This window comes from Ostrea edulis, chromosome 4 (assembly GCF_947568905.1).
Source record: "Ostrea edulis chromosome 4, xbOstEdul1.1, whole genome shotgun sequence".
NCBI classification, from domain to species: domain Eukaryota; kingdom Metazoa; phylum Mollusca; class Bivalvia; order Ostreida; family Ostreidae; genus Ostrea; species Ostrea edulis.
Window position 1 is genome coordinate 42,551,573 of NC_079167.1, and position 22,086 is coordinate 42,573,658.

At 34.8% G+C, this 22,086-nt stretch overlaps 1 protein-coding gene across 1 annotated transcript in view; it reads left to right on the forward strand.

Annotated features, from left to right (window-relative positions):
* LOC125669474 (uncharacterized) overlaps positions 1-22,086 on the forward strand; it is a 120,252-nt gene that overhangs the window by 88,084 nt on the left and 10,082 nt on the right. The window contains 6 exon segments of the mRNA XM_056162689.1: positions 8,153-8,187; positions 8,190-8,223; positions 8,226-8,273; positions 9,607-10,704; positions 17,542-17,647; positions 18,010-18,173. Of these exon segments, the coding sequence (XP_056018664.1) occupies positions 8,153-8,187; positions 8,190-8,223; positions 8,226-8,273; positions 9,607-10,704; positions 17,542-17,647; positions 18,010-18,173 (1,485 nt within the window).

Consider the following 22,086-nt stretch of genomic DNA (forward strand, 5'->3'; position numbering starts at 1 on the left):
AAATCTAAAGGGTTATTTTTTCCGACTTCACAACGAATGTCCATATCTGTGTCATAATCATGAGAATTTAATAGAGTATGAAAATGGTTAACCCATTCAGATAGTTTTATAGGTGACTCTGCCTCAATATGGTTTTGCATGTTTGACTTTAAAGAGTTCCAAAAATTTTTGGTGCAATTAGGGTTTAGTTCATTAATAGTGTTTGCTACAGATTTATAAAAACCAGATTTTAATTGCTTACACATTTTGTGGAATTGTTTTTTAGCTTGTGAAAATGCATGAAGTAAATAACAATTATCTGGTGATTTTTGAAGTTTTTTACCAAGATTTCTAACCTCCCTTCTCAGCATTAAGCAGTTATTTGACATCCATTCTTTCTTAGGTTTGATATGTCTTGTACGTCTACAAGTTTTACTGCTATTATCCCTAAATTTCACAGTTTTAAGACCTGCTTCAGTATAAATTGTTGTTAATTTTTGTACTAATGTATCAATATCTGAGTTATTTTCATATATAGTCTACTGGTGTATACAACTCGGTGCCCATATAATAATTGAATAAAATTATATTATCTTAAAAGATTGTTCCTATATATCAGCATATGTAAAACTTTGATCCCCTATTGCGGCCCCACCCTACCTCCAGGAATCATGATTTTAACAAACTTAAATCTACTCTATATCAGGAAGCTTTCACGTCAGCTTTTCTGGCCCAATGGTTCTTGAGAAGAAGAATTATAAATGACGTCATCCTATTTTTGCTTTTTTTTTTTTTTTTTTTGTGATTATCTCTCCTTTGACCTCCGTTTGAAAGTTAAATTCCCATCACTCAGAGATGATTAAAAATGGTCCAGTGGTTCTGGAGAAGATTTTCGTACATATCAGCACGTAAAACTTTAATTAGCCAGACTAAACTTTAATTTCCCAATGTGATCCCACGCTACCCCCTGAGGCCATGATCTAAACAAACTTGAATCTCGTACTCTATTTTAAGAAGCTTTCAGGTAAATACCCATTCGTATGGCCTGGTGGTTCTTGAAACGAATATTTTTAGGTTTTCCATATATATTCGCATGTCAAACGTTGATCCCCTATTGTGTCCTTACCTTACCCTCGGGGTCATGATTTGAACAAACTTGATTTTCCACTATGCAAGGACGCTTTCGTGTAAGTCCAATTTTCCGTTTGATACACGCATAAAAAAAAAAGAATTATAAGTTTCATTTTTTAAATACAATAAAAAAGACTAAATAAATAGGGGCCTGTCATTAGAGCTGGGTATATAAGAAATATTAATAAAATGTGCGTCCCAACATAACGACTACTCGGATCTTATATTGCAATATGTACTCAATTTCCACAATCACGCATGAATGATTTATTACCATCACTTTTATGTAAACTTATACAAATGTGATGAGATAAATTTTGAAAAAATCAGCTCAACTATAATTGTTCTGAACACAAGTTTCGCATCTATCGTCCTAATTATGGAAGAGACATGGAAATGGGATCTAGCTAGCTGTAGTCACATACCTCAGTAAACTATTATCTAAACAGTGTTTACTAGTAGCTATACCTTTGGAACTGTGTATTCTACCTGTACTACCAATCCACACACACACACAAAAAAAAAAAATTGTCGTCAAAACACTAGATGCTAGACCTATTGTAAGAGGTGTCCCAGATACTGCCACGTCACATATAATACTAACAAATTTGACTGTTCCGTGATGCCTTTGGTTCGGGTGAGCTAGAAACGACTGCTCGCCATTGAAATGAACCTGATAGATAGTTATATTCAACCCTATAACCTGTTTGTCGTAGCTGCCTATCAGTAGTTCAAATCGCCAAGGACAAACCTTTCTCATTGTTAGTAACTTTTTACTATTGGAGCTACTGGTAGCCAGACTTTCTCTGTTTAATCAAAATTGAAATTAACTAGCCCCATCCTTTTACCGATTTATATTGATCACTGTGAGTTATCTTCACCTTTCATACCATATTTCAAACAACCTACACATTTATCCATTACTGGTTACGGAAATTCAGGGGAGTAACACCAACGGTAGCACAAAGGCCTGGTCCTACATATAATTCCCTCAACAAAAAACAAGAAGTCGTCTATGCTTTAAAAATAAGCCGCCTACGCTTATCTCCGCACTATCTGGTTAAGGTCACGTTGGTATGCTGTTACCATTCACCGTTAACATTAGACTAACGGTACTAGGATACATCCTTTGGGTTTCCAACATTTGTTGAGCTACATTTCTGTCGGAAAGCAAAGTCAACACAATAGTTAGAAGGTAATATATCTGCCCTTCAGAAGTTGCCTATAATTGGTGTGTACCCAGCCAGGACCAAATGAACAGTCCAAGGCGACCCATGGTTCTTCAATGAACGGCGAGTTCACCATAACATCTAGGTAAGGGTACAGAGCCCCAACACAAATAAAGTTTTACCCTTTGCCGCTTGGTGCCTACACCACCACTTATCATCGGTACGCCCCTGGCATTACAGCTGTCCACATCTATGGAGCGCCAAATTAACATAAACTCAAATCATTGAAGATATCTTCAATTATTTGAAGATATCATCAATTCATTTGATGCGCGCAACAATTTAATTAAAGATCTCTTCAAATAATTGATGATATCTTCAATTCTGAATTATTGCGCGCATTAAATGAATTGATGATAGCATTAATTCTTCTGCTGAATTGATGATCTCTTCAAATGAATTAATGATATCAACAATTGAATTTATGCGCGCTACAATTCAATTGAAGAGAGCAATAATTGATATAATGCGCGCATTAAATCAATTGATGAGAGCAATAATTGAATTGATGCGCGCATTAATTCATTTGATGAGAACAATAATGGATTTAATGCGCGCATTAATTCAATTATTGCTCTCTTCAATTGAATTAATGATATCTTTAATTCATTTGAAGAGAGCAATAATTCTTTTAGAGAGAGCAACTAAATAATTAAAGATATCTTCAATTCAATATATCCACAATTGAATTAATGATCTCTTTAATTGAATTGTTGCTCTCTTTAAAAGAGTTGATGCTCGCATTAATTCCTTATACAAATTGTAAATAATTAAAGATATCTTCAATTGAATTAAAGAGATCATCAAATTATTTATACCGAGCTCTAAATCAATTATTGCGAGCAATATTTCTACGAAATTAATGCTCTCATCAATTGAATTGAAGAGAGCAATAATTGAATTAATGCGCGCATCAAATCTATTATTGCTCTCATTAATTCAATGTGATGCTCTCATCAATTGAATTGAAGAGAGCAATAATTGAATTAATGCGCGCATTAAATCAATTATTGCTCTCATTAATTCAATTGATGCGCGCATTAATTCAATTGATGAGAGCAATAATTGAATTGAAGCGCGCATTAATTCATTTGATGAGAGCAATAATTGATTTAATGCGCGCATTTAATCAATTAAAGAGAGCAATAATTGAATTGATGATATTTTCAAATAATTGAAGATATCTTCAATTATGAGTTTATGTTAATTTGGTGCTCCATACACATCAAAAATTCTAATGTTCAAATGACATAAAAAGATTACAAGATGTATGGATTCCAATACGCCTGTGGTGACCTTTATGTACTGTAAACCTGTTTCTCTAAGAAAGAAGTGAGTTCGATTTGAAAGTGTTTTAAAAAATGATACAAAGTCGTTATTGTGACTTTTTATCTCGTAAGTACGACTTGTAATCTCGTAATAGCGACTTTTTACTTTTCTTAAAAGGTCTTTCAATTTGACCTCACGACGCTTTCGTGTTTCAGTCATGTTGGTAACAATCGGCAACTATGACCGTGGCAGCTAATGCCCCTTATAGAAATAAACTCCATTCTTTTACATGACAATGATTAATTTCTAATCTGAAGTTAAATATTATTACATGACATTGCCATGCATTTATTTTTAACCTCAGATTAAAAATTCGTAGCGACAAAAGTATCGAAATCCTGAACCTACACGCTAAATGCTAGTGGCTACATATGTGATTTCTAATGGCGAAATGCCGGTTGCTAAACACGGAATCAAATTGCTTTTATTGCGAAGATATTATATATATGTGTAAAGTAAATATATACACAGTTTAGTATTGATTCTTAGGATTATTTATAATGGTTCTGTCCATCTGAAAACCTGTAAAATATTGCGTTGAATAAGTATTGCATGCCCCCGTTTATAATCTATCAATTCTTACTCACAATCAGCATTACATAATGTTTAACATTTAGGATTTTACAACCAGCAGTTGTGAGTTCATCGGCGCTAGCTGAGCGTACTGAATAGAGCAATCAAATAAAAAATATCTTCAATTCAACATATCCACGACTGAATTAATGATCTCTATAATTGGATTGGTATAACGACCATAGATTTGCGAAATGCTGACTTTAAAAGAGACTGCTGAAACTCCCGTAACATCAAATTGTTTGTCATTAGCCTGCCTCGGTTTGAAAACTGGCCATACGCAGAACAAGCTCTATCGAATCAGCTGAGAGACATAAACACCATATGCAGGTGCTAATGGAATATTGCTACATAAATATGGGAAGTTGACGATGGAGAACCGGAAGTCATCCCGTTTGTCAGAGTCACAAAGTTGAGGTTTTAGTTTGCCGTTAAAAGCTACATGTATGTTCAATAAAATATCCAAGTACGAAGCAGATGCGGAAGACTGCATGGTGTGTTTTATTTCGAGTTCACTGGGATATATCGAATCGACATATGAATAAAAAGGATCATATTTAATAGATGAACGGTGAAGATAACGAACAGTGATCAATCTCACAACTCCTATAAACAATACAAAATAGAGTTGGGCAAATACGAACTCCTGGATATATCAGAGGTGGGACCAGGTGCCTAGGAGGAGTAATATGGAGCGCCAAATTAACATAAACTCAAATAATTGATATAATAAATTCAATTAATAATTGTTATCAAATCAATCACTGCTCTCATCCATTGAATTGAATCTGTTGGAATTCCCGTGGACACGAATTGTGCTCCTTTATTAGCTGATATGTTTTTATATTTCTACGAGAAAGAATTTAACCAATACAACCTCGCATTGGGTCAAATGCTGTCTGACGTGTTTCATACCGATTGTTAAGCCGTTCTTGGCACACTGATTTTGACTGCGGATAACTCCGTTTACCTGATCAGGATATGGGGCTCACGGCGGGTGTGACTGGTCAACAGGGGATGCTTACTCCTCCTAGGCACCTGATCCCACCTCTGGTGTGTCCAGGGGTCCGTGTTTGCCCAACTATCTATTTTGTATTGCTTGTAGGAGTTATGAGATTGATCACTGTTCGTTATCTTCACCTTGCATCAGAAAGAATTTAATCAAAAGCTTCGACATGAGACAAAAATATCTTGCTGTGGCCTTCAACTCGACATTTAGATATATCAACTTTTTTGACGTTTTATCTACGTTTAATCTATTGTGACTACGGATAACTCCGTTTACCTGATCAAATATAGGGTTCACGACGGATGTGACCGGTCGACAGGGGATGCTTACTCTATGGAGCGTCAAATTAACATAAACTCAAACAATTGAAGATATCTTCAATTGTTTAAAGATAGCATCAATTCATTTGATGCGCGCAACAATTCAATTAAAGATATCTTCAAATAATTAATGATAACTTCAATTCTGAATTATTGCCCGCATTAATTGAATTGATGATAGCATTAATTCTTCAGCTGAATTGATGCGCGCTTTAATTGAATTAATGATCTCTTCAAGTGAATTAATGATATCAACAATTGAATTGATGCGCGCTACAATTCAATTGAAGAGAGCAATAATTGATATAATGCGCGCATTAAATAAATTGATGAGAGCAATAATTGAATTGATGCGCGCATTAATTCATTTGATGAGAACAATAATTGATTAAATGCGCGCATTAATTCAATTATTGCTCTCTTCAATTGAATTAATGATATCTTTAATTCATTTGAAGAGAGCAATAATTCTTTTAGAGAAAGCAACTATATAATTAAAGATATCTTCAATTCAACATATCCACAGTTGAATTAATGATATTTTTAATTGAATTGTTGCTCTCTTTAAAAGAATTGATGCTCGCATTAATTCCTTATACAAAAGCACTGTAAATGAATTAAAGATATCTTCAATTGAATTAAAGAGATCATCAAATTATTTATACCGAGCACTAGATTAATTATTGCGAGCAATATTTCTACTAAATTGATGCTCTCATCAAATGAATCGAAGAGAGCAATAATTGAACTAATGCGCGCATCAAATCTATTATTGCTCTCATTAATTGAATTAATGCGCGCATCAATTGAATTGAAAAGAGCAATAATTGAATTATAATGCGCGCATTAAATCAATTATTGCTCTCATTAATTCAATTGATGCGCGGATTAATTCAATTGATGAGAGCAATAATTGAATTGAAGTGCGCATTAATTCATTTGATGAGAGCAATAATTGATTTAATGCGCGCATTAATTCAGTTAAAGAGAGCAATAATAGAATTGATGATATCTTCAAATAATTGAAGATATCTTCAATTATTTTAGTTTATGTTAATTTGCCGCTCCATAAACCTCAAACGGCTATCACGCAAAGCGCTAATGGTTAAAACATATATATAGACCTATATATCCCCCCCCCCTTTTTTAAAAATCTATCTGTTTTCAAAAGCAACTACAGAACTATTCTACACGAGTTTAACTTTCTGGAAGCTGTCTACATTTATTAGAATCACAGGCACTTGGGGCATGGATTATAACCCGCAATCCCACCCCACCCCACCAATTACCCTTTCTAAGTTTCTTTCTTTTTTTTCTGATCTAGAAAAGACATACTTAATTTTTAGCCGAGTTGCAACGAAGTTGAATTCGGCTATTGGTTTGGTGAGGCGGGCGTCAACAATTGGTTTCCGGATGATAACTCGAAAAGTTTACAATCTAATCAAATGAAACTTTGATATATTGTTGGGTACCAGGTAAGGAAGACCCCTATTGATTTTGGAGAAAAAAGGTCAAAGGTCAAGGTCACAGTGACCGAAAATAGAATGAAAATTTCAGGAAAATTTGGTTTCCGGATGATAACTCCGATAGTTTAAATCCGAATCAAATGAAACTTTGATATATTGTTGGGTACCAGGTAAAGAAGATTCCTATTGATTTTGGAGAAAATAGGTCAAAGGTCAAGGTCACAGTGACCGAATTTAGAATGAAAATTTCAGAAATATTTGGTTTCCGGATGATAACTCAGAAAGTTTAAATCCGAATCAAATGATACTTACAGATATTGTTATGTACCAGGTAAGGAAAACCCCTATTGATTTTGGAGAAAATAGATCAAAGGTCAAGGTCACAGTGACCGAATATAGAATGAAATTTCAGAAATATTTGGTTTCTGGATGATAACTCAGAAAGTTTAAATCCGAATCAAATGATACTTGGATATATTGTTGGATACCAGCAAAGCAAGGCCCCTATTGATTTTGGAGAACAAAGGTCAAAGTCACAGTGACCGAATATAGATTGAAAACTTCAGACAAATATGGTTTCTGGACAGTAACTCTAAAAGTTTAAAACTGAAATTAGTTCTTCACAATTATAAATATGCCACATCATTCCTGACTTTACAATGTATCCCATGCAACTCAGCTCATGCACCCCTGGGTGCATATACTGATTTTTTTCTACTTACATTTCGTAAATGTAAATTCAAAAATGTTATTTTTTGTCTCTGTCTCGTCACTGATGACGTGATTTTTACTAGTGCGAGACATAGACAAAAATAACATTTTTGAAAGCATATTTACAAAACATAAAACTTGTAGAAGAAAATGATATTCTAACTTTGAGTACAGTATATGAAGAAAAAACTACCTATACAAACAGTTCAATCTGATGTTGACACTACGGTTTAATTTTTCAAAACGGCACACGACACTACCCTTGATTCCCCCCCTCCCCCTCCCCCGTCCCCCGACCCCTTGGTTTTTAGGTATGTACCTAAAATACGATCTACGTGACCGTGCGGAATTATGGCATAAATAACACACCATAGATTTTATTTTATATTGTCACTCGGACCACCATACCTTTTTTGATCTCGCCGTATCTCGTTGTTATAATATTGACTTTCTGCAGATGTCACGTGACAGGTGCGAGATTTTCGAGTTGACAACTGCAAGTTCCATGCCGATGGATGAGTAAGAAGTCTATGCTTTTCAGAGATTTAATGTATATAAAATATTTGATGAATGGTTTCATAAGAGAAATTTAACTAGATCTCTCTGTCAAAAGTATTGTGGTACATGTTGAAATTTTATTTTGCCACCAATAGAGTAGTTCCAGTTTTGTTGTCAAAGAAAGAAAAGAGAAAGATGTTGAATTTTACGACGTAGTTTTAGTAAATGATCTGGAAGAAAATGGTATTCAGTCATATGAACATCACTATGTTATATTGCATGATGAGTTCAATGTTACAAGGTTTTTAGTTCAATCCTGAATGATTATGGATAGGCTTAGTATACAGATCTTCTCTGTTAGAAAGGTCTCAGATATCTCAAAGCACAGGCACTATGTACAAAGTAGAAATCTCAGAAGTGATTATCAGTACTCACGATACAAATATAATCCCTCTTGCAGTGGTGTTGAAGGGGATGAAAATACAAAAATGCTAAAAAAGAATCCATACAAGAAGTTTCAAACACTCGGGATAAGATATATAAATGGATGGGATTTTTTCCTTCAGTTTTTTTGTGGTATGCAGGGTATGATTGCTAAACAGTCATGTATCAACTTTTTTGTTAATGTTCATATTGGAAACTGAATTTCAATCTTTGTTATAATTTCTTAAGTACAATGTAGTGAAAAATGGGGCCCTTAAACATCACGGGGAGGGAGGGTCATTTTATGTCATTGTTAAATGTCCTTGAGGAGAAATTCATTTTGGTAATGTCTGGACTGTCAAGATGGTTTCTTTACCGGTCTGGTCCATAACATTTCCTCCTCTCCTGTTACAGCCTTTAAGAGTGAATAGTGCCGATAACTGTGAGGGTGATGTTTCAAAGTGTCAGCTTTATTTCACTGGTTCGTAGAAATCAAAGTTACATGTATGTCATCACTACGTTTTCTTTATGTCGCTATTTCGCAATTCTGAAAGTAGGTCAAGTCATTGAAACATATGTAAATTCGGGGATTATTACTTTTTGTTTAAAAAAACAGAATTCATCTATGGCTATGCAGTTGTATGGCGTTATCATTTAGCAAAAATACTTTTCTTTATTTGTAGAGTTGGGGAGTACATGGGGATTTAAATAAATGGCTGAATCACAATCACGGAGAGACCAGCAGCCATCATCTGAGGGCATCCAGTTCATGGACAGTAGTAGAAACCTCATTGGAGATGACCTGAATAATCCACCTCCTGTATACAACACCTGGACCCAGTTCAGTGGCATGTCGACCCACACAGTGACCGACAACACAACACCTCAGATACACTGGGACACATTTAGTCCTTCCAGCAATCCCCCCTTTAATCCAGTTTATACAAATCTGGATCCAAATGCGGAATACCTTAGCCAGATTTTGACCAACATCAGGATCAATCCTACTGAAATTGAGACAGTTCCTCAACTAGCTGATCCGGGTTTGCCTAGAAATTCAAGTTTTCATTCTGCTAGTATGGAAGGACAGGCTATTTATGCTGAGACGTTGAACAGCTGGAGTGATATGAACAGCTATGATCCCTTTGGAACCACCGATGTTCTGAAAGCCTCACAGGAACCTGTTGAGAATGCAAACACGAGATCCAAACCTTCATACTCTGAAATTGCTAAGTCTCTTAAATCTAAACCCATCCAAAGCAAGGAAAAGGAAGAGGTTGAGTCTACCATGAAAAAGGTTACGGAACCATCAAGTGGGAAGCATTACAAGTCATTTAGTCGTAGAGGTTCAAATTTACAGAAGCAACATTCAAAAGGACATATCAAAGTTTCTGATGACATGGAATCCAGAGTCAAGCCAAATTCTAGATACGGTTTGGACAAGTTTGATGAAGTTGGTAAGACTGAGGCAGGTAATCTCAAAAGTGATAGTGTGGAGAGTATTCCGTTGCTGTCGAGGAAAGGGAGCACAAGCAGTGTCAGCAGTGGGACCAGTGGAATAGAAGAAATCCATTTGTCTAAAGGACCCACTGTTGGTGCCAAGAAGGACAACTCTGCACAGAAGACAAAACAGGAAGGGAAACAGAAGACCCAGGAGGCAAAACCTGACGAGAAACCTTTCTTTGATCCAAGAAGAATATTTCAACAGAATAAGTCTCCAAAGGATGCCTCCAAGAGCTCGATGGATTCTACTATCTTGAATAATGGTAAACCTATGGGAAGGTCCAAGTCAACCTCAGAAAATCACAGAAAGTCCTCAGATTACATCAATAATGACCTCAGAGATGCCAAGAAAAAGACCAACCAACCCAGCTCCAACAAGGAGATGGAGAAGAAAGAAAATTCTGCTGTTGGTGGAACCAAAAATGACAGAAAGCAGAGAAATACCTCGGCCCAAACTGATCTACAAATGCCCCGGAGGAAGAAGGGAGCGAGGCATTCACAACAGCAGTATTCCTTTGATCAGGAGTATATTGGTAAGAATTCTTAATATATCTATAGATCATTGTTGTGCCTTGGATTCTGACAGTGGATAAAACATGTCATGTGATTGCCGTCTAAATTTCTTTAAACAGTGATTAGCAATATTTAGACAGCAATTTGATATCTGGAAGCCCGAGGTCTTTCTAATTGTATATCTTTCATATACATATTAAACATATGTGAGATTTGGGGGTCTTGGGGAGGGATTTTTTTCGATGTTGCAAGAACTTAGATTGTTGTCAAATTCCCCATACAATACTCAGGCCAATTTTTTTTTTTGAATTGGTTTACGGATTTCAAAATTTTCAAATCCGTTTGGAGGAGGTATATATAAAAAAAAAAAAGAAGCTCAAATGACACAATGTTAAGTAATAAAAATGAACTTTGATTTGAGGTCAATGTTTTATTATCGACTTTAATATTCTCTTCACTGTCAACTTAAGACGGTGGTATATAGCGACTATTTTGCACCTTGGCAACAATGCTGTTTCCTTCAAAAATGTTATTTGTTTATTAAATTAACGTTCAATCATTATCAAATGTCCATTGTTTACCGTTTAGTTATGTAAATCCCAAAATAAAAGAACCACATCGTTTTTCCATTCAAAAGATGGCATCCATGACGTATATAGGGACGCACTAATCACCTGAAGTACTAAAATCCTGACTGACCTTACCAAGCATATATTTTGTCTAAAAATTTACTTTTAAGTTTTAAAGTCTTATTTATGAAGTCAAGTAAAGTTATAAATAAAATTCAAGAACCCTATAAACATTTATTCAAAAATTCTGAATTTTATATAGGTCAGATCAATTTATTGTTGGTAGTCAACAAATTTTATACAATGAATGAATTCAATAATGTTAAATATGTTTTCAACCTCCTTCAATATATAAAGAATTACACATATTAATTATGAAGAATATTTCTTTAAAATTCATTAATAAGAATTTAAAAGTGTATCCTCGGCAAAATGTATGCATGGTAAGGTCAGGTAGGGTTATACTTGTTTAGGTGATTAGTGCAACCCAACGTACGTCATGGATACCATCTGAAAACAAGTGTTTGTTTTTATTTTGGGATTTACATATCTAAATGGTATGCAATGCATAAATAATGCTAATTAGAAGTTAGTTTCATAAACAGATAACTTATTGGAAGCAAAAAGCATTATTACTAAGGTGCAGAATAATTGTTAACACCGGCTGAAGTTGATTGATATTCCACACATGACACATGAATATTATGGACTGTCCCGAGATTTCGATGGAGGCATCTGTCCAAATATCCAGTCCAGCGGAATCTATTTTCTTTTCTTTCTTTTATTTTTATGCCCCCGAGATCGAAGATCGGGGGCATTTTTTTTCCAACATCCCAAAAAATCAGTGCTGCGGATCCGTAAACCAACTCAATAAAAAAAAAGGCCATATGTATGTCTCGTTCTTTTCCATGTTTTAAAATAGAAAATGTCCCTCCTTTTCAATCAAATGCAAAATGAGAATATGATTGATTGATTGTTATTATATTGTTTAACGTCCCAAACAAGAATAACATCATTCATTAAGATATCAACATTAAATCTAGCATTAGCATTAGTGTTGAATAATCGGTCAAAATTGGAAGTATTGTTTCGATCAATAATCGATATAATCGGTATTTACATGTAGTTAATAAATGTTTATTTTTTGGGGGGTTATTTCTTTTTAGTTTTATGGATATGTAAAACATACACACCTCTATTAGTCTATTAACGAGGAATGAAATGGGTGTTTCTTTCTAGCCACAAGATCCAGATTGGCTTTAACTTTAAGAAATCCCAAAAATTTCCAGGCGTCTGACTTGGCTTTCCATGGGTAGGGATACATATCAAGTTGTCAACTAATCTGATACTTCTCCAACTCTTACCCCCGCTTTTATATCGTGACATATATGCGCACATGTCACACTATACAAACAGGGATAAGAGTCAGAGGAATCTTGAATAGTTATCAACTTCATGATTGTTGATTGATTTTAATATCCATGAGGATGATAATATCGGAAGCATTCTCCCTTTTCAAGTTTATTAATTAAAATATATACATAGCTGATTCGTTTATTGTGGGCTTGTGTTCGGGTGACAATTGATTATGTAAAATGGAATCGATAATCCGAATTGACGAGCCAAAAACGATTGCCAATCGATTGTCGGCAACAATCGTTTCATCACTAATTGGCATGATACAGATTAGTTACAAATAGTAATTTCACATGATAGTATTTTAATATAACGATAAAGAACTTTAGACGAAATTTGGTCAAGTATCGGAATTCACTAATGGCCAAGTATCGGGAATTCACTAAAGCTAATTAGAAACCCATTTCATTTTAATCGACATCACTCTATAACGATATGAAGCTGACTTAACATTGAAATTCTGTGACATCATTCTGTAAGTTAACGATATGAAGCTAATTCTGTGACATTGTTTTATAAGTTAACGATATGAAGCTGACGTGCTAGTGTCAGGTGACCAAAAAATACACCTTTTCGTTTGTATGTTCATTAATGCATAACTGAAGATTTCAGGTGAATGTGTTCACTATTTTGATAGCGAAAGTCTACGATTTAATAGCGGCACAACTCTCATACAGAACACACTAGCTGTAATCAAAGCAAACTATCATCCCTCTGAAAAACATCTCCATTCCTTGTATAATAGGAAGATGCAGACATTTCCACCAGTATACTAACACTTGACAACTATCTGACAAGATAGAGCAGCATGGTATTGGTAAATTAATAGAATAAGCATGTATCACATGGTTGGCAATTTATATGAAGATTGATTTACATGTCTGAATGTAAGTCAAATGAATCGGCAAATAAAGGAATAAAGTATTAAAAGTATCCTGCCTCCCACTCAATATTTGTAAATGTCTGAATGTAAGTCAAATGAATCGGCAAATAAAGGAATAAAGTATTAAAAGTATCCTGCCTCCCACTCAATATTTGTAAATGTCTGAAGCCATACATGTGATGTCTCGCGTTTTTCCAAATTTTCATTTAAAAAAAGAAGACAAAAGCTTTCAAAATATCATACCTTGGATGAACTGAATAGAATAGTAAGAACATAGCTGTTATCCACGGTTAATTTGCTTTAATACATAGATATTATAACCAGTATTGTAAATAATCGTAATTACTGCAGTATACAGTATCACATAATCAAGTATGTGTGATAGGTCAGTAACTGTGTGAAATTATATCAGTAGACTGAGAGACAATAGAAAATTAGACTGGTCTATAGTGAGAGGAATATTTTAAGACTGATTTGTCTGGTCTATAGTGAGAGGAATATTTTAAGACTTATTTGTCTGGTCTATAGTGAGAGGAATATTTTAAGACTGATTTGTCTGGTCTATAGTGAGAGGAATATTTTAAGACTGATTTGTCTGGTCTATAGTGAGAGGAATATTTTAAGACTGATTTGTCTGGTCTATAGTGAGAGGAATATTTTAAGACTGATTTGTCTGGTCTATAGTGAGAGGAATATTTTAAGACTGATTTGTCTGGTGTATAGTGAGAGGAATATTTTAAGACTTATTTGTCTGGTCTATAGTGAGAGGAATATTTTAAGACTGATTTGTCTGGTCTATAGTGAGAGGAATATTTTAAGACTGATTTGTCTGGTCTATAGTGAGAGGAATATTTTAAGACTTATTTGTCTGGTCTATAGTGAGAGGAATATTTTAAGACTGATTTGACTGGTCTATAACGAGAGGAATATTTTAAGACTGATTTGTCTGGTGTATAGTGAGAGGAATATTTTAAGACTGATTTGTCTGGTGTATAGTGAGAGGAATATTTTAAGACTGATTTGTCTGGTGTATAGTGAGAGGAATATTTTAAGACTGATTTGTCTGCAGAGTGAATTCATGCAGTCTTTAAGACAATTACACATTTTTATGCCCCTGGAATTGAAGATTTTGGGGGCATGTAGTTGTTGGCCTGTCCATCTGTCTGTGGCAATAAAACTTTAAACTTGGTCATGTCTTTTACAGCATTAGAGGTAGACCTTTCATATTTGGTATGTGTATTCCTTGTGACAAAATCTTTCCATTGACACAAAAATCTTTGACCAGGTGACCTTAACATTGTCCTTTGACCTACAGTCTACTTGTAGAAAATTTGAATATGAGCCATATCTTTCAAATTGTAAGAGGTACTTTTTTATATTAAGCATGTGCATTTATTGAGAGAAGACCTTTCCATCGGTTTTGAATTTGTTGACATTGTGACCTTGACATTGATCATGTTTGACTTGGTTTTAGGAATTAAAACAAAGAACTTTAACCTTGGTCATATCTTTTACAACATAAGAGGTACAGCTTTCATATTTGGCATGTGTATTCCTTGTGGCAAGACCTTTCCATTTGTATCAAATTTGTTGACCTTATGACCTTGAAATCGACCTGTGACCTACTTTGAAATTATTCACTAAAATGAATTCCACTTTGTTGTAATCACAAACACATCTTTTTGACAATTTGTAGTTCAATTCTTATTTGCCTCCACTATGTATGCAAATTAGGTTTTAGAAAATATAACCGATGAATAAACAATGTTGTAATCTATGCCAATTCAAAATTGAATAAGTGTTAAATCTGTTTCGAGTTTTGAAAGAAAATGAAATACAAATAAAAAGTACAATAAACCTTAAGGGTATTGTTACTTTGCTGTTGGTCTATGGTAAACCAGTCAAATCTGTAGAATATTGAAATTGGGGTTACCCCAATAATTTGTTTATTGTACAGAGAAGTTATGATCACTGCTCTCACCTGAGTCCAAGGGTTAGAGATTGATTACATTGTGAAGATGAATTATATGATTGATGAATTGGTTTTATATTGTTTAATGTACGTCCCTCTAGAGAATTTTTTGCTCATATGGAGATGTCACTATTGCCAGTGAAGGGCTGCAAAATTTAGGCCTATGTTATGCCTTTGAGCAGGGAGGGATCTTTATCGTGACACTGGGCCTCAGTTTTTGCAGTCTTATCCGAAGGACTCCCATTTAGTCGCCTCTTACAACAAGCAAGGAGTACTAAACCTGGATCCCCACGGGAATGAATTATTTGAGAAACTTATTCTCTCCTGTAATGACTCGACAAAACCTGCTGCAAACACTTTTTTCAAAAATTATAAAAATCAAAACTAAAATTATATTTTGGTATAAAGTGAAATGAATACAATTTACTGTACAGTGGGGAAAATTTGTATAGCTTTATACCTGTGTCACATTACACTGCGATTAGGTATCCGACTAGGTAGCGGGTTCTGAGCGGCCTGAGAATGCCAAAATCTGAAAAGTGTCCGGCCGGGGACCATGCGGTGAGAACACGCCATTCAGGGCCCGTATACCCCACCGGCAGCTTTTAGCGCGGAGTTAAATCCTGGCGATGTCAACCCCATCGTAAGATAACGCTCACGTGCTTCAGCGAGTTGTAGACGTAGGAACGGCAGTCTCAGATGCCTCGGAGGATTGGCCATGTCGATGTTGATGGCAACAGCGTCGATGATGATGTTGGAGATGATGACGATGACGATAGGTATATATACACCAGTTTGCAATTGCCTTAATTGCACTTAACACGCATGAAAAGGCAAAGGTCACCGAACGATACCCAGATGTTCTCAGAACGGACATCGTCCGGGCTTCATCCGATACCCCTCAGGTGTCCGAGCGGTGACCGCACGGGGGTACCTAGTCCGTACGATGTCCGTATGGGTACCGGACGTACCCCTCCCGGTTACCTACCGATAACCTTACGGATATCGGGCGGCCACCAACACCATCATTCCATACGCTCCCCGCCCGGTAAACATACGGCTGCCTTCCTTGTCCCGCCCGAGGTGCGGGCGGTATATGAGGAGAGCTAATCACCCGACAGACTTGGAAATGTGTCCCTACGGTGTTAGATCTTGACAGGTCCCCCACCGATACCTATACCTCGCCCGGCACCCGCTAGTAATGTGACACAGGCATTACATAGGGAGGGGTAATATCTTTCAACTTTTAAACATATTAAAAAAAATATACAAATCCCTATTGTTTAAAATATTTTATATTTGTACCTATTACAACCAAACTAATCCAAAAATTATATATCAACCTTTGTATCAAGTATCCTGAATTTGACCAAAATTTCACTGACTTGCAGTTTACTTTTTTGACACACAATGTCTGTGGTATGTTCCATTATATCATATTATGAGTCATCAACTACATTTTTATAAGGATTTCAGAATTTCTAATTCAATGATCAACGCCTTTCTGATAATTGGCCATTTATAGCAAGCAACAAAGCCTAACTATTTCCCCATGGTTACATTTGAAACGAGATTTAAGGGGGCATTAAACATTCATTAAATGTGATAGCAGGATATATTAGGCTGTTAAATTGGGGAGAATCCTAATTCCCTACAAGAAATTATGATCATTTTTTGATGAGATGTTTAAATTCTGTATGCAATTGCAATTGATGTAATTTTCTGTGTTATCTGTTCAGACCTTGGAACATAAACAGAGAAATTAATGTGAAATAAAGAAAAGCTTAATTAAGTGTATGTGATAAAGTTTATCAGAGAAAAATAAATGTAGGACAAACGTGAGAATTTTTTTTTTATCAATTGTTAATGTAGGTTTAGGAATATTATGTCTCAGGGAAGTTTTATCTGCGTTTCATGTGTGTCTATAGGAAGTCCGACTAGTGGTGGTGTTATCACTGCCGTGGTGTTTTTACTTCTCCATGGTGTATTATGACAGGGAAGTGTTGGTTTATTTCAGATGAGTGGATAAATTATGTGTTGGAGAAAACTAAGAAAGGACTAGCCTCTCTCTGGTCTGCCTTCATTACCTGTGTGCTGATCCTGCTGGGTGTTCTCGTGTATCTGTAAGAAGTTTTGTCAAGTAGATTCTAAAAATATCTCTCTTTCACAGTTCATCATTTATATGTGTAATAATTCAGATTTTATTATTGTGTAAAGTTGAGTGGCGTGAGGATTTGGGTACCATGTGTAACTGTAGAGTAGGACCCTGTGTATGGGGGCCCCTCACTCAATGTGAAGGACATCCTACTTTCTGTTTATAAGATACACATGGTACAAATGACTTTTTTGAGTTTATAGAATCTGACGTGTGTTATCAGTACCGAAAATCATTATCAAGTACAAAAAATACATGTGTTTCAAATTTGCTAACTGTTTGTATTAAGATAACATATTCTAAAGATAATTTCTTACTTGCTTGTTTCAGTGTGACATTGTGTGTTCACTTCATAACATGGACATGGGGCAAAGTATCAATGGTTGTAAAGACAAAGTTATTTAAAAAGTACTTTGACAAATATTCAACTTCTGCAAGCCAAGAGTCAGGGCCAAGGATAGGACTGGAATGCAATATAGAACTTCCTTCAACAGGTACGCTATACAATGGCAGTTTTAAAACAGTAATTCTGATGGTAGAATTACAGAAAAAAGCACTGTACAGTGACAGTTTAACTTTTAAAACAGTAATTCTGATGGGTGAATTACAACAAAAAGCACTGTACAGTGACAGTTTTTAAAACAGTAATTCTGATGGGTGAATTACAACAAAAAGCACCATATGTAGAAGCAAGGGAATATTGTGTCAGCAAATAATCAATGGAAAGGCCTGTAATTTGTCTGTATTCGGGTCTGTAATTTGTCTGTATCATGGTCTGTTTAAAGTTCACTGACTCTCTGTGATACTTATAACTTCCTCCCATGGTCTGGTAAGAAACCACAAACACTGAACTCCTTACATGGCAAATACACATTTTTATGCATCTCAAGTGGTCATGGCAACAAAATTAACTTTTACAATATCCTTTTCAGAAAGTTCTCGATCTGTCCTTTAAGAAAATGTATACTTCGCTTAAAGGTAAATAGCACCTAAACTACAGAAAAAATGTATACTTAAATAGCACCTAAACTGCAGAGAAAATGTATACTTAAATAGCACCTAAACTACAGAGAAAATGTATACTTAAATAGCACCTAAACTACAGAGAAAATGTATACTTAAATAGCACCTAAACTACAGAGAAAATGTTTACTTAAATAACACCTAAACTATAGAGAAAATGTATACTTAAATAACACCTAAACTACAGAGAAAATGTATACTTAAATAGCACCTAAACTACAGAGAAAATGTTTACTTAAATAACACCTAAACTATAGAGAAAATGTATACTTAAATAGCACCTAAACTACAGAGAAAATGTTTACTTAAATAGCACCTAAACTATAGAGAAAATGTATACTTAAATAACACCTAAACTACAGAGAAAATGTATACTTAAATAGCACCTAAACTATAGAGAAAATATATACTTAAATAACACCTAAACTACAGAGAAAATGGATCTATTATATGTTGTTGATTTACAGGAAACACATTAATGTCTCTGCCATGTAAAGGAGAAAATATTTTGGCAAGTACAGAGGGAATGTCGCAGAAATGACAAACTTTACTGTGATTGAGGAGTTACATTGTCACTTTAGAGATGGCAAATTTTACTGTGATTGAGGAGTTACATTGTCACTTTAGAGATGACAAACTTTACTGTAATTGAGGAGTTACATTGTCACTTTAGAGTTGACAAACTTTACTGTGATTGAGGAGTTACATTGTCACTTTAGAATGGTTTCTACATATTAGTATTTCTCTCATAGTACAAAGCGCAATCACAGAAAAAGTGGAAATAGTACAAAGCGCAATCACAGAAAAAGTGGAACTCCAGACATGTGGAAGAATTGGAAATTATTTTATTTGACCAACAGGTTATTTGGAAATTACATTAAATATTTGTTAACCACTTCAATAGAGCTAGGTTTGCTAACAGTCTGATTTGGCCACAATCCTGACAATGATTGTATACTTCATATAAAGTATTTGTATATATTGTTAAGTAATTATATTTATATTACAAATCGCATTTTCCTCTATGAACCAACCAATTTCAGCACGCGACACAATCCGTTCATATTGACTATGAACGTATTATGAACTAGCTTAAAGCACACGACTGAGAGAGCGTAATGATTTGAAAAAATACGATATACGATACTTGTTACAAAGATCTCGCAAAGTCACACATCGGATTAAGTTTGTGAACTTACATGGATTATCATCCAAATCTTGTGGTCTCTTAGCTCCAAAATACAGTGCACCGTGCAATGTTAATAAAAGGCAGGGTAAGACGAAGTGTGATGTCATGTCTATGTTTTGACGTACGTCGCAATACGACTGTGACATAGGTGGATCTTTATAAGAGTTTGTTTTATGCAACAGAATATTTCCTGACTTATAGAAGCAATGTGAACAAATGGTGATGTAGTAAATGAATAAAAATATAACAAATGAACAGCTGTTTTGAGCTGCTCATTGTGAATATGAACGGATTTGGATTTGAGGCAAATTCTCTGTGAATCGCTAGTGTTATTCACAGAATTTGCCTCAAATCCAAATCCGTTCATATTGACCATGAACAGCTCAAAAGTGCTGTTCATTTCTTAAGTAACATACAAAACAAATTATAATTTCAGTGAGGAATCATGAATTTACCATGGAAAAAGTCACAAATGTGTGAATTTTCCACCATTTTCTCACATGGCCAAAAATAGCCATTATTTAAGATATGTATACAGTGGAGCCTCGTTAATCCGGACACTTTGGTTCCCGGCAAAATCGTCCGGATAAATGAAGCGTCCGGATAACTGAATCACATATTTTTTATCTTTACATAAGTAACCAACATGCTTACTTTATTGATGTGTGGTGAATTAAACACATTCTATCATTGGATTCAACCATTTGCATTAGTAAATAAATCATGATAATGTTAACATTTACATGCATTTCAAAGCTCTAAAACTGAAATATACATGTGCAGTATATTTGCCTATGCTTACATTGTACATGTATATTAGCACTACAAATAAATATACAAAACTGTGTACCGTATGCACTAAAACAAATAATGAAGCACTATATGTAACTATAAATAAATAAATCATTAGTAACTAACATAATCATTTACACTTAAACATTTCATCACACTTTTACTTCTTAAACAAGTTAAAGAGGCCAGCCATTTCCATCTGTCACGATTCACGGGTCCGGCGGTCTGTCTAAACAATATTCATCGTCCACAGTTGATTTAAGAATTTCGTGTTTGTCATGTCGGTTGACAACATTCTTTAACCAAAATTCTATCTGCCAGAGTTTATATTTCTTATTCTATAATTATCCAAGCCAATATCGGGAGAACAAAATCATTTAAGCTCGTAATATTAAGACCTACTATTGCTTTGATCTAGCCACTCGCATAAAACTCTACAATATCGTAACAAAAAACAATCGTACACAGGTACATTCTACATGCGTGACATTCTAAACATTAAAAACTTACTACATATATTTCACGCCAGTATAAGATCCATGATGTTTAATTTATTTTAAAATACTATTAGGCTATTGATCAAGACTATAAAATAATATGCTACAGATTTATTTACAAGATTCAACACTACACGCAATACAGATCTTATGTGCAAAAATTGGCAATACAATGTCGACATATCATCACACACCACCTAATTAAAGGGAGGTGTTGACGGGGTACAGGTAATCGCTTCAATTAGGCAGTTTGGCTTGTTTTCTTTATAATTTACGCCTTGCTAAAATTGTCCGACACAGACTTTCACTAAAAAAAATTACCGTCCGCATTAACGGTACAATTTTCAATGCATTTTAACGTTTTGTATTAAAAAAATGACCGTCCGGATCCGGAACGTGAATTTCCGGATTAATGATGCAAAATTACGTATAAAAAATCCGTTCCCTAGAAAAATCGTCCGGAAGGTGAAGCGTCTGGATTAATGGCATCCGGATTACCGAGGCTCCACTGTGTGTGTGTATATATATATATATATATATATATGTGTTGTCACATCACCATGTTTCATATTGTTCAATCAATTCTGGTTGACACATGTGACCAGTGAAATTACTTGTTAAGTTTACATTTGTAAATATATTTGAGGAAAACATAATTATGTAGCATCACCAACCGATTTAGGAATTCATTAAGGTGATTAGAAAATACAACAGGAATATTGCTGATTTCAGAGAAAATGTAAAATTCAGGGACACAAATGGCTGTTGCCAAACATAAGTCCTTTAGTTTAAATTTCAGTTTCCATTTTCAAGTGTAATTTCAAACCTAATATGCTTTGAAGGCTAGCAAATTTATCTTACCTATAAACAAGACTTTTAAGTGAATCAATATTGCTTAGAGTTTAG